Source organism: Larus michahellis, unplaced genomic scaffold, assembly GCF_964199755.1.
Source record: "Larus michahellis unplaced genomic scaffold, bLarMic1.1 SCAFFOLD_115, whole genome shotgun sequence".
NCBI classification, from domain to species: Eukaryota; Metazoa; Chordata; class Aves; order Charadriiformes; family Laridae; genus Larus; species Larus michahellis.
In genome coordinates this window covers 529,779-544,103 of record NW_027435902.1, presented here as the reverse complement: position 1 = coordinate 544,103, position 14,325 = coordinate 529,779, and the positions used below count along the sequence as shown (strand labels likewise).

General features: G+C 50.9%; 1 protein-coding gene across 1 annotated transcript; it reads right to left on the bottom strand.

Moving 5' to 3' along the window:
* Nucleotides 1-663: 663 nt before the first annotated feature.
* Nucleotides 664-1,626, bottom strand: LOC141736764 (olfactory receptor 5B21-like). Its single transcript, XM_074571333.1, has one exon. The coding sequence runs from the start codon at nt 1,624-1,626 to the stop codon at nt 664-666; it is 963 nt and encodes a 320-aa protein (XP_074427434.1).
* Between the last annotated feature and the right edge of the window lie 12,699 nt (nt 1,627-14,325).

Here is a 14,325-nt window from a genome sequence, read left to right as displayed (position 1 = left end):
AGAAGAGGCCACAGGGCTCTTGGTGAGGAAGCTGAAGAGGAGTCAGCTGTGTGTGCTGGTGGCAAAGGCTCCCATCCCAAAGGGGACTGAAGCAATCAAGATCTGTGGGAATGCAGACCCCAAGCCCACTCCTGTCCCTGGGCTCTGGAGGAAGGCTGAATCAGGGCTTTCCAGTGGAGAAATATGGCTGAGAAGGAAAGCCTGATCCTTCAAGGTGAAGAAGCTAGGATCAGGCTGTCCCTATTTCCCTACCAGAAAAGTGAAGAGAAAAGAACAAAGGTACAGCTGGAGCCAGAGGAGTACAGCTGGGGCAGGGGCTTGTTGACCCCTCAGGGAACAGAGGAGGGAATGATATGCCCTCATGCTTGTCTGGATGATACTCGGATGTTGTCCCAAATTTGGTCTTCTACTTTCTCAGTAAAGGAGAACTGTCATTTAAGAAGTTCACACAAATAAGGTCACCAAACCATTTATCATGAAGGGAAAGGCCAACCCATTGCATTTTTCACAGTCTGTCCTCTACAAGAGTATTTATTTATGAGAACTCTCCTCTTTCATCCCTGCGCTAGTTTCAAGTAGGCGCAGTGGCACACACTTCTGGAGGTGCACCCAGTATTCAGCACTTGCCCTTGTGAAAGACTTGCAAGTGGTTTGTTCCTACTGTCACCCTCGCCAGGAGTTCTGGGTGCAGGCCTTTGCTTTCCTGAGCACCTTCCAGAGGGCCTCCCTGACCTCCCTGTTCCTCAAACTGGAGATGAGGGCGTTAATCAGGGGTGTGAGGACAGTGTAGAAAAAGGAGAATACTTTGTTGAGCTGCCTCGGTGGAGTTGTCCTGGGCAGCATGTAGACAATGATGAGAGTGCCATAGAAGAGAGTGACGACAGTAAGGTGAGAGGAACAGGTGGAGAAGGCTTTTTGCCTGCCCTGATGGGACGGGATCCTCAGGATGGCAGCTATGATAAACACATAGGAGGCCAGTGTGAACAGAAAAGGGAATACTGCATCCAAGAAGACAAAGATTAAAGCGGCCCCTGTAAGCACGTTGGTGTCACTGCAGGAGAGCTCCATCAACAGAGTAAAATCACAGAAGTGGTCAATTGCCTTGGGGCTGTAGAACTTCAACTGAAATAAGAGGAAGATGAGTACCGCAAATAGCAGCAATCCCCCCAGCCAAGACGCAGCTGCCAACTGGAGACTCACCTTCCAGGTCATGTGGCTTGCATAGAGTAAGGGCTGGCAGATGGCCAAGTACCGATCATAGGGCATGGCTGCCAGCAGGTAACACTCAGTACCAGCAGAACTGGAAAAAAAGTAGAACTGAGCCATACAGCCATGAGCAGAGATGGTCTTGTCCCCAGTCAGGAAGCTGGCCAGCAGCCGGGACAAGATGGTGGAGCTGTAGCAGATCTCCAAGGAGGACAGATTGTCCAGGAAGAAGTACATGGGGGTGCGCAGATGCTGATCTGCCATCACCAGCACAACAATGAGGATGTTCCCAAAGACAGTCACAGTGTAGATGACAAGTGAAAGGATGAAGGGCAGTGTCTGGAGAGAGGGATCATCACTCATTCCCAGCAGCAGGAACTCCACTGGTGGTGTCCCATTGACCCATTGCCCTCCATCCATGCTGTGGTGTTTCTCTTTTATTTCTGCAGTTCCCAAGAAGAGGAGCACCAAGAAGGAATGTGTATTTCTGTCTTTACTTTTAAAAAGATTTTTTAAAAGAAATCTCTTCACATTGACTCTGTGGACTCTGTGCCTAGAGACAGCAGCGAAACCGTTTCTTCCAGAGACCTCCTCATACCAAGGAGTTGAGCTGCCCTGTAGAGCTGCATGTTTCTCACTACAGAACAAAACCAAAACGTGCACTTGGTCTCTCTGAGAGAGCTTTCCTTCGTGTGCCCAAATTTGCTCCCAGGAAGACCCAGTTTAGGTATCAAGGACAGAGGTCCTTCTGCTCTCAGGAGAGAGAAAGGTATTGGATATAACACACTCCTTTCACTCTGAAAGTCCTTTGTGTGAACTATGCGACACCAGAGACCCTTCTCCCTCCGAAGAAGAGGATGGACGCTGCACAAAGCAAGTGGTCCCAGCACTTCATGTAGGAGTCCCCCCAAAGCCACTTACTTCCCACACTGACCCAGAACAATCACTTCCACTGGCAAACTGAGTCTGGAATTCCTGCCTTGGAGAAACAGCAGGGTGGGGCTGTCGATGCTGTGGGACTCTCTGAGAGGATGCCTAAAATCACTTTGTGTATCAAACCATGGAGGAAAAACTGGTACAGAAGTTGAAAAACTAAACAGGAGGAAAACCATAACTGAGAGAATCGGGAAACAGGAGAGACTGTGCAGGAAGGAAGGGAAAGGGACAGGGAGGATCATTTCAGTCATGTCTTTCCCTCTTCGTTGGTGGTTCCTGAGGGCTTTGGGGCTGCCTCCCTACACATCCCAGACCAGTAGCAGGACCTCATGAGGTCATCCCAGCCATCTGTGCTCACAGGGCTCACTGCCCAGCATTGCTGAGCACTGGCAAGGGTGTCCCCAGGGTGCCTGGGGGTGAGGTGGCACAAGAGCAGGGTCGGGGGCGTGTAAAAGTGCACAGAACATGCCTGAGAGTGCAGCCAGGGGAAGTCCATGCCTGAGAAACATCCTTCTGCTCAGCACTCCCTGGAAGAGGGATCCCTTGAAATCCCATCTCCTGGTCTGGATGAATTGCTTCTGCAGGTGATGATGACAGACACCATTAGGAGAGGTTACTAGAGTCACTGCAGAGTCACTAATGTCTCCAGCCCTCCTCACAGACTAGAAGTGAGAAACATGACCACTGTAGATCAAAACCTACATGATCATCATACAATCAGACAAAAAGTAAAAAAAAAACAGAAACAAAGCAGCAATTTGTGTGGCAAAATGAAGGTCACAGGCAGTGTGACAGTCACAGGCTGAAAACACCCTGCCCAGACACGTCTTCCATCCCAGCCAAGGCAATGAGTGCCCAGGGATGGTCAAACACACCCCAGCCCAGCTGTAACCCAGCACCACCAGCTCCTCCCAAGCTTCTCTGGTCCATGGTGCCTGGACTCAGGGTCTCTGGGGGAAGGAGGGGGCTGGGGTTGGAAGACATGCAGGAAAGGACAGGACCCTGTTCTCCCCTTACAAGTTTCTTCTTTTGAAAGATCCAGCAGTTTCATCAACAACACCCAGACTTTACTTAGAATGTAAGAATCATAGAATCATAGAATGATTCCACCCTTCCACCCTCAGCATCTTCAGCACCTACCTCAGCATGAAGGGGTGAATTCTGTGCTGACAGTGGCTGGAAATGAGGACTGAGGTCAGGGTCTCACTCTCTGCTTTTTCTCCACCATGCTGTTCCTTTCCCTGGGCTCTCTGCAAACCAGAGTGTCTCAGCCCTGTCAAAACCCTGTCTCTGCCCTTGCTGTCTTCCCCCAGCAGCTCCTGCAGTGACTTTTCAGCAGCACCCAAATGCTCCTGTTCTCCAGTGTGTCCTGGGGTTTAGAGCAGTGTTCAGTCTCCCACATGTTTTTTTTCTCTGTGTCTCAGCTCTCCCTAAGGATTACTCTTAATAAACATCTCAAGAAAGGGCTGAGCTCCCCTAAAACCTCTAGGGTAGACTTGAAACCTGCTCTTTCAAAAAGGGAAAGTGAGGCAGAGCAGTGAGCATGGGCATGTCTGAACTTGGTTATCGGGAACACAAGACATGATGGGATCCCAGAAATGGTATTCAGCTCCTCTCCTCACAGATGACTGCGCTGTCATTGACTTTTAGACTAATACAGCCCTGGTGGCCTGAGCTGGTCCCTCCAGCTTGCTCCAGTGGCCAGTAGGGAGGAAGAGGCAGAGCCAGAGCCAGGAGCATTTTCTCCAGCCACAGAGACTTGCCCTGTTGGATGGGTTGAGTCCTCCTCAGGTGACAGGCTCTGTTCCCTGTTGGAAGAGGGCCTCTGAACCTCTCCCTGAGGCACAAGGGCCTGGAGCGTGATAGGATGAAGGGATGTTATGTTCTCTGAGGTGCTGACTGGAGAACAAAGATCATGTCTCGTCACCTCCAGGCCATGTTCCTCTTCATGCAGCCCTCAGTGCTGTGTGCACTCCTCGCTGCTTGAGCACACAAATGGCTAACAGCCACCTTGCTGTGCACCACAGCACCAAGGGCCTTTCCACAGAGCTGCTCCCAGTCCTGCTGATGTCAGGGCCCCAAGGGCAATAACAGGACCTGGGACCTGCCTTGTCCCTGTGGACCTGCCTGTTGAGTACTGGCCTCTCTCTGACCCTCATTACCCTCATTGAATCTAATCCTGATTTGCTCATCTGTGCTCCTGTCTTGATCTTGATCCTGCCGCATCACCACAAAGCCATCTGATGATCTGGACTCCCAGTTGACCCAGGCCACCATCTCCAGGCCTGCCCCAGTCCTCTTGCTAGGTAGATCCCTGCCCTGGTGGCTGTGCTCCTGTGCTGGGTTCACAGTTCTCCATCCCTTAGAAGCTGGACCTCTCTGCTCCCCAAACATGGCATGACATATTTTCACTTAAGGATATTTCTGGAACTGAGATTTCTTTTTTCAACCTCTCAGCACAGGGAATAACTGAACATGGGAAATGAGGTCCTCTCACCCCAAGCTGTTGGACACTTTCCATTAAGGAAGAAGCATGAAAAAAATCCCTGAAAGGGCCTCCTTTACTCAGCTGGTGCCCCATAGAGTCCAGACTGCAAAGGGCCCTGAGGCAGATGCCTTTGTCCCACCTGGGGGCAGTGGGTTGTGTGGGCCCAGGGCCAGCCCCATAGAGAGGTCCCATAGAGAGGCCAATCCACACTCAGACACTTGCTTTTCAGCTCAGGTTTTCCCCTTGCCCTTTCCCTCTTGCAGGTACGGTCCCACCTGGTCTCATTCCTCACTGACTTGGCCCTGATCCCAACCTCCTGACTTGCCTTTCACAACCCACCTCAAACCTGTCCCATTATGACTGACCTACTGAGTACTGACTGGGCTCTCAGCTGACCCCTGCAGCCATCACCACAACTGGTCTGTACTTCTTGGTCCAGTGCTGTCCATCACCAGACCTTGTCCCCTCATTTGACTCACCAGAAGGAGGACAGATGTCCAGGCATCCTACCAGTTGCCCTTCCAACCTAGAGGAAATGTCAACCTTCCAGCCTCCTGGGCATGGCTGGAGAGAGGAGCCTGAAGTGCAGGAACAGCCTTCCAGTACCTAAATGAAGCCTACAGGAAAGATGGGGAGGGACTCTTTATCCGGGAATGGAGCGATAGGACGAAGGGTAACAGTTTTAAACTGAAAGAAGGGAGACTTAGATTAGGAAGAAATTCTTTGCTGTGAGGGTGGTAAGCCCCTAGCCCAGGTTGCCCAGAGAAGCTGTGGCTGCCCCATCCCTGGAGGTGTTCAAGGCCAGGTGGGACGGGGCTCTGAGCAACCTGGTCTAGTGGGAGGCGTCCCTGCCCAGGGCAGGGGGGTGGAACTAGATGATCTTTAAGGCCCCTTCTAACCCGAACCATTCTATGATTCTGTGAACAGGAGGGATTGAGTTCACTCAACTTTATGGTCAGAGGTGTACCCGTGCTTCTGTATTCTCCAGGTAATATGAGGCTCTCACAAGACTTTTCTGGAAACTCTTGAAAACATGTCCACTTGTGGCTCCCTGTATGCTTGCTCCCTGGACTGCAAGGAGAAGATACCCTGTCTAGAGGGAAGAACAACTTTCCCTTGAATTACAGGTTCACCCTCAGTGAGCAAGAGATTTTAGTCTCTGTCCATCTTGTCTCTCTGAATGCATCACCATGACTTCCAAGGAGCCTGACGGTTCCAACAGATGAGAAGAGCAGCCCAAGAGGGCAGGATGGTGGAACAGTGGCTCTGAGCAGCCCCAGTAAGCACAGAAGGCAGCACATCCACAGTCATGGCCACCAGCCAGATTTGCAAGGAAAGCAAAAGCTTTGTGGTTTAACCCCAGCCATCATCTAAGCACTACACATCCGCTCGCTCACACGCACCTCAGTGGCATGGGGGAGAGAGTCCAAAGAGTGAAAATGAGAAAACTTATGGATTGAGATAAAGATAGCTCCATAGGTAAAACAAAAGCCACACATGCAAGCAAAGCAAACCAAGAAATTCATTCACTACTTCCCATTGGCAGGCAGGTGTTCAGCCATCTTCAAGAAAGCAGAGCTCCATCACATGCAACGGTTACTTGGGAAGACAAATGCCGTTAACTCCATACACCCCCGCTTCCTTCTCCTTACCCCAGCTTTATAGGCTGAGCATGACATCACATGGCAGGGAATATCTCTTTGATCAGTTGGGGTAGGCTGGTCAGCTGTCCCAGCTGTGTCCTGTCCTGTCTTCTTGTGCACTCCCAGGCTCCTCGCTGGCAGGGCAGTATAAGAAGCTGAAAAGGCCTTGACTCTCTGTAAGCAGTGCTCAGCTTACACATGAGTGAAAACATCCCTGTATTATCAACACCGTTTTCAGCACAAATACAAAACATGGCCCCATAATAGCTACTGTCAAGAAAATTAAGTCTATCCCAGCCAAAACCAGCCCACTAAGGCACTCGAGCATGGTTGACACCTCCATGGGGATCCTTCCACCAAAGCTGAGGAGAAGAGGTGCTTCTTCTGTAGCTATCTTTGCAAAGATGATCCTCAGCACCTCAAGTTGCTTTTCTTGGGTTCGCCCATCGTCCCATCTTGGATTTGGACTGAGGATTTGGCCTGAACGAGTGACTTCCAAACCTCCTACAATACCAAGACAAACAATGGCTCATAAATGAGTTCCCGCTGGAATGGGGCCTCTGGAGATCCTCTGTCCCAGCACACTGTTGTAAGCATGAACAGAGATTTGGTTGTCCAGGTCCCTGCCAGGCTTAGCCTTGAGCATTTCCAGCAGGAGGTGAGGATTCATTGTGATCCCAGTAACAAAGGCACCCAGACTCTGTTAGGTGTCATTCACAATCCTATTTCTCAGAGCTATCAGAAGAATAAAAGAACACAGATAATCTTACATCCCTTCAGGTGCTGGGAACCTGGAGTGGTGCAGTATCAAACATGACTCCAACTCACGTGCAGCACGCTGAGCAGACACTGTCCACAGAAGAGAGTGTCTCTCTTTGAGTCATTCAAGCTATTATAGAGCTTTCTTACAAGAAAACAACACTATTTGTCATTTCTATTGTGGTGGACTGACTGGTTTGCCCCCAGGTGCCCACCAAGCCACCCTATCGCTCTCCCTCCTCCACAGGACAGGAGGAGAAAATATGACAAAAAGCTCCTCAGTTAAGTTAAGGACAGGGAGATCACTCACCAATTACCCTCATGGGCTGAAAAAACTTGACTTGGGGAAATTAATTTAATGTATTGCTAATTAAACAGAGCAGGATAATGAGAAATAAGAAATCTAAAAACACTTTCCCCCTATCCCTCCCTTCTTCCCAGGCTCAACTTCACTCCTGACTTCTCTACCTCCTTCCCAGTGCAGGGGGATGGGGAATGGGGTTGCCATCAGTTTATGACACTTCATCTGCTGCTCCTTCCTTTATAACACAATCTCTGCTGCTCCTTCCTCCTCACACTCTTCCCCTGCTCCAGCGTGGGGTCCCACCCATGGGAGACAGTCCTTCATGACTTTCTCCAATGTGGGTCCTTCCCACAGGCTGCAGTTCTTCATGAACTGCTCCAGCGTGGGTCCCCCATGGGGTCACAAGACCTACCAGGAGCCTACTCCAGCGTGGGTTCTCCACAGACTGCAGCTTCCTTCAGGGCACATCCACCTGCTTCGATGTGGGGTCCTCCTAAATATAGGGGGTGTGAATAAAAGTAGGTGCGGGAAACAGGTTTTTGAAGTGACACTACAGTCAAAGGGGAGGTAGCCAGTGCGGATGCTGGAGACTGGCAGGAATTTGACCTCAGTGTGCGTTTCTGCTTTCACTGGAAGTCTCTGAAATACCTCCAAGGCGCAGGGGCTGGTAGATCTGCCCCAATAAAACCTGAGCCCTCCAGGAACAGAGACATGACATTCCAGAAGACACGTCTGGAAACAATCAGAGAAATGTGGCTGTTCGGCTGCCTGTAAGAACCCTTCCGCCAGAACAGGAGCCTGGCATGGCTAAGTAAGGTGGAGAAGTTTGCCATGCAGACATCTCAGGGTGAGTGAGATCTGCTTGAGAATGTCCTAGACCAAAAATTGTGCAGAGGAATCATGTTCTAGTGCAGCCAGTGGCAGCCTGTATTTGGTTGACCCTGGCCAGCTGCCAGACACTAACCTAGCTGCTCTCTCACTATCCCTCCTCAAACAGGACAAGAAAATAAGACGGAAAAGATCTTATGGGTGGAGTTAAAAGGGAGATTACTTGCCAGTTATCATCATGGGCAAAATAGAATTGACTTGGTGAAAATTAATTTAATTTGTTGCCCACAGAAATAGAGTTGGGTGGTGAGAAACAAAGAGAAAACTAAAACACCTTGTCCCCACCCCTTTCTTTTCCCAAGACACAACCTCACTCTTCATTCCAGACTCCTCTACTTCCTCCCTGCTGAGCAGCGCAGTGGGATGGGGAATGGAGGGTTTCAGTCAGTCCATAACAGTTCCTCTCCGCCGCTTCTTCCTCCACATACTTTTCCCCTGGACCAGAGTGGGCTCTTCACAAGCCACAGAGAATAAGAAGAGCAAAAGTGACAAAACTTGTTAGCCAAGACAAAGAAACAGTGAACCACACATGGTGTCTTTGAGAAATAACCACGTAAATGTAAATTATTCACTTTGAGTGACTTAGTCCAGGCCTTATAGTTAGGGAGGCTGAATCCCAAACCCTTACAAATATCTAACACCTACTGAAGGGTCTCCCCTCCCAGCTGCCCAGCCGTGGCCCCTACGTGATGAGCACCCTCTGCTCTTGGCTGTAGAAGCACGGCAGCAACATGGCTGTGGCCTGGGCTCCTGTGTATCAGTTGGCATCCTGCTCACCCCAGGATGATTTGGCTGGCTCTCTCCCTTGTGTTTTTACACCACCTGGACCTGTCGCTTCACCTTTTATGTTTAAAAAACCAAAACAAACAACTCAGAGAATAAACCTGGCAATTCTGAGAGAAATGCTGTCAGGTGTAGACATTGTTTGATACCAAACAAATAATACCAAGAGAAAAGGCATTATTCTAAAAATCCCATGCAAGAAGCTAAATATTGAAGTTACAGCATTTATTTATTTATTTATTATTTTTAAGGTAAGAATGGCTGACAAGACTAAAATTAGATAACTTTGGTTATCTAATGAAGAAGATGTACATTCCACCATTACTGTTATTAGCGATAGCAGCACTAACTCTAAAACCTCCCTGAGAACTTTTTAATCTTTCCTCTGCTGCACAGGTCAGCCTGCTTAGGCCCGAAGTGGATGACCTCAACCCTTCCAATCGCCGTTGCTCCCAGCACTTTTTCCATAGGAGATAGAGGTGTAAAATAACCAATGACACTGCTGGGACGAAGTTCCTCAGCCAGGCCACAGGGAGGACAAGTCCTCTCCTGAACCCTTTGCAGGGCTGGCAGCATCTGGGAGCCCCACAGGAGAAGGGAGCATGTGGAGGAGGTTCTGGGGCCCTGTAGAGCATTGTCATACCCATAGGGGTCCTCAAACATGATCCCTGACTTCAAAGATCCAGCCCAGCTTCTTGTTGTTTGAACAGGCAAAGAGACTGCCCCGGACGCTCCTTCCAAACCCAAGCCCTTATATCAGCCATTTCCAGACCTGGCCATTGATCACAGAGCAGGTGAGGTCTGTTCTTTGAGATGTGATCAGCTTCATTCTCCTTCTGGGCTTCAGTGCCTGTATTAGGTGAATAGTCAATCCTGCCTGGTTCCTCTCCCAGTCCAGACCCTGGCAGACCCCAGAGCACGACAGAAGCAGTGCTGGCCACGGGCTGGGCACCGGGGGGAGCTCTTGTGCTCTGAAAAATGTCCTTCAAGAGCTGCCAGTGGCTGTTCACTTCCTTTGTCCCTGAGGGCAGTTTCCCAGGGGGTCCCATCTGCTGTCTTAAAATTCAGGGTCCTGACTCTACTCTTCACCAAGCCCATATCCCTCAAGACTGTGAATTCCACCAGGGTTTGATCACTGCAGTCCAGGCTGCCACCAGTCTTGACATCTCTAATTAGTTCATCTTTGTTGGTAAGCAACAGGTCCGGTAATGCTTCTGCTCTGATGGGACTGTCTGTCATCTAGATCAAGAAATTATCTTCAACTCTCTTCAAGACTGCTTATATCTTCTGTGCTGCTTTTCCAGCAGATGTCAGGATGAGTGGAGTCCCCCAGCAGGATCAGAGCCTGCAAGCGTGATGCTTCCTGTAGTTGAAGAATGCTTCATCTACAGGTTTCTCCTAGTCAGGGGACCTGTAGTAAACACCAACCACGAGGTTTCCTTTGTTATCTTGGTCCCTAGTTTTTACCCAGAAGCTCTCAACCTGTTCCTCGTTCTTTTCTCTGGCAGCTCTGGGCAGTCAATCCATTTTTTACAAAGAGGGTAATGCCCCCAACCCACCCTATCTTGACTGTCACTTCTGAATAATTTGCAATGCTCCAGTCGTGTGATTCATCCCACCATGTTTCACTGATTAGATTGTAGCTTTTTAGATGCACGGTGGCTTCCAGATTCTCCTGCTTGTTATCCGGGCTGTGTGCAGGGTGCCTACAGAGGCACTTCTGCTGGCCTATTGACGATGACACCTTTTTAGAGGAACACACCCTAATTCCTTTGAGGCATTTCACAGGTGTTTCCCTGTTGGTTCCAAATACACCAGCAGTTCCTGGCTCTTCTCTGTTGCTCAAAGCCCCAACCCCTTATCCTTCTTGATTTTTTCATTTTTCTTGACATTTTCAAAACATTTCTGTTATAGTCAGGACTGCATCATTAAAAAAAAGAGCATTTTGCTTCTTGCAGAGACCTGTGCCCTAAAAACGCTCCCGTCCCAGCAGTGTGCATTCCACAACTCACTAAAGAGTGAGTCAGCCAGCTGGGTTCTTCACAGTATCTTTTACCTGATACTGGGAAGCAGGGCGACCAACTTCAGTGAAACATCAGTTTTGTGTGGCCAGATTTGCACACTCCCGTTGGCTTAATGATATGGGACTCCATTTTTGGTGAAGAAAGGGAGGAGACAGGTCTCCTCAAACACCAGATACCTCAGTGCAGATATCCATCTCTAATCAACTAGTCTAGACTTTGCTTTAATGGAGAGAAGGAAGTTGTCTCAAATGAGGTGTTTGGAAATACTTTAACTGGTGACCAGCTAATGCTTCAGAAGAGCTCCCATAGGTGCTGGGTCAGGTTTCCAAGCAGCATACTGATACTTCAGCTACCCCAGGGCATCTTGGACGCTAACGGCTGCTGGATGTAGGCAAAGGAATCAAACAAATGGTTTTGCTCCATCAGCTTCCAAGGGGCTGAGATAAGGCTGACCAGCCTGTCATTCCACGGCTGCTCCTTCTTGCCCTTTTTGAAAATGGGTGCAATGTCTTGAACAGGGTCTTGATTTGAGAAGCACCTGCAGTAGGACGAAGAGCCAAGTATCTGTCCAAGTAGGCTACTTGGATCTGGAACCTACTGGTCTCCAACTAAGCTCCAGACCCTGTTCAAGCCCCTACTCAGCTCTCGCCCCTGCTGGGGCTCCAGCTTGTCTCTGGCCCCTGTTTAGGCATCCACAGCACTACTGCACCTGCTCTAAATACAAGAGATAGAGCAGGTAATTGTCTCTGCATCTTCCTTGGGGAGCTATTACCTCCTTAGCTCCAGTTCCTGCTTTGATGGCCATTCAGAGCTGGCATCTGTTGTGGCATCCACTTGTCTCTGGACATTTCACCAGCTTTGCTCCAGCCCCTAAACTCTGGTAACAATCTTGAATGAGTACTGTCTGAGACAGATCAAAGACCAGTGGCTGACCAAATAGGGGCTGAAGGTTGTAGCAGCCAGAGCAGAGGCTGGCACAGAGTTGGAGCCCAAGGACTACAGAGCTGAGTGCACAGCAAGGAGTGGCAGCAGCTTGTGGGAGCCCAAGGAGGGACTTCAGTTGAGTGGCATCATGAACCAGTAGAGATGTCGAAGCCCAAGAAGGGGCCAGAGCATGGGCTGGAGCTGAGTAAGAGCTTGAGCAGGGGCTGCATTTGAGTTGAAGGTTGAGCAGGGCCGATAGCCGAGTTGGTGTCTGAGCATGGGCCAGAGGAGAGTAAGAGCTTGAGGAGGGGCTGGAATTGAATTGGAGCCTGTCATACTTTAACTCTGGTAAGCAGCTAAGCACCATGCAGCCACACACTCACTCCCTCCCCAGTGGGATGGGGGAGAGAACTGGAAGGGTGAAAGAGGCTCAGCTTTGGGCTCTGCTTGGCTCCTAACAGTGCTCCACTGACCCAAAGATCAGAGCTCCTTTCTTGACCCCAGAAGCCCCCTCCCCATCCTGCCCTTGCCTTCTCCTCTCCACTCCTGGGCCCTTTTGTCCTGTCACCCTCATGCTCCCAGGCAGCCACTCACCTCGACCCCAGGCCCATGGGTAAGGGGAGGACAGACCCTTCCCTGTGGCCAAAGGGGCTCCTGGCTCCCTCTGCCACTACTCACAGATGCATGCAGAGCACCCCAACATCCAGTGATGCCCCCATGTTGGGGGCTTGCTCAGTTTTCACCCTCCTCCTTGGCGTTGAGGGCTTTATCTTCATGGTGGGTGCAGCCACGGACAATGGTGAGCGCTCCCAAAACCCTGTCCATGAGCACGGGGGTATCTCCTCTGGGTGCTGCTCCATTGGCTCTGAGGGGGGGCAGAATGAAGTGAGTCTCCAGCATGGGACCCCAGTCCCAGGATGCGGGGGCCACCCCTCCCTCAGCGCAGAGCCACCGCTGCCCTCCTGCCCACTGTGACACCACGGGGACACAGCCACCACTGCCCTCCTGCCTGCTGTGACACCACGGGGACAGAGCCACCACTGCCCTTCTGCCTGCTGTGACACCACAGGGACACAGCCACCACTGCCCACCTGCCTGCTGCGACACCACGGGGACGCAAACATTGCTGCCCTCCTGCCTGCTGTGACACCATGGAGATGCAGCCACCTCTGCCCTCCTGCCTGCTGTGACATGAACAGGACACAACCACCACTGCCTTCCTGCCTGCTGCGACACCACGGGGACACAAGCCACTGGTGCCCTCCTGCTCACTGTGACACCATGGGGACACAGGCACAACTGCCCTCCTGCTCACTGTGACATGGCCATCACAGCACCGAGGCTATAAAACAAACTCACAGCATTTAACTTATGTGTTTGATTTCTCCCCAGATCCCGGTAATCGCGCTGCAAATATTGAGCAATACTTTTACATATTGCCTGGCTGCAGGTTAAATTTGCCTGTTTGTACCCTGTTTATCTACCTATTTATCAATAACATGATGGCGAGCAAGCTCTCAATAAACATTACTGTTCTTCCTTCATCATTAAAAAGCTGTAGTTCAGCAGCTTGACTTGTCTGTTGCCTAGAAAAGAACAAAAGTCCCCAAGCCCTCAAACAGTGTAAAATCAAGTCTCTGCAGCTTCCAGGCCGTCGGGCAGGAGAGTGCTACGGAGCTGCCTGGCTGAAGCCCCTGCAGCTCCTCGCAGTGCCGATGTCGTCCCTCTGTGGAAGATGCTGAGAGTGCTCTACAAAGGGAGAAACCTTCTAACAGTTTGGTTACAAGTATATCATTGCGGGCACATTAGCAAGGGATCAGTCCCCCATCACATAATCATTGTAGACAAGTAACGAAGTAATCTCGGGAATGCTCACGGCTGGACCAGATCCTGCCAACTGTGAAACTGTTAAGGGATGTCAGGAGTGGCCGCCTCCTGCCTGGCCACTGTAGCCTGGTCGTCCCAGTGCCAAGGGACCCAGGGTCTCTGCCCAGGACAAGGGACAGGGCTGCTGCTTTCCCCTTTGCTGCTTCAACCAGCGGCGAAGCTGAGCACGTCTCCCAGAGACACACACGGACACAGGACACAGAGAGGACACAGACATGGCTGGTCACACAGCCTGACACAGCCAAGACACTGCCGCCAGCAGCACCCGCACACAGGACCCCCATCACACACCAGCACCTGCAGCCATGTCCCCTCCTCCTCCGGGGCCAGCACCAGCAGACGGTCGCTCCTGCAGGCACACGGGCACGCTCGGGACCCTGAGCACCAGCACGGTGCCTCTGCCACCCGGGACCCCTGCCCGGACCCCAGCCCTCTAACCCACCCCATGGGTCCCTGACCTACCCATGGGTCCAGCTCGGTGCT

Coding starts and splice junctions, on each gene's coding strand:
- LOC141736764 (XM_074571333.1), bottom strand. CDS start 1,626: ATGGATGGAGGGCAATGGGTCAATGGGACACCACCAGTGGAGTTCCTG.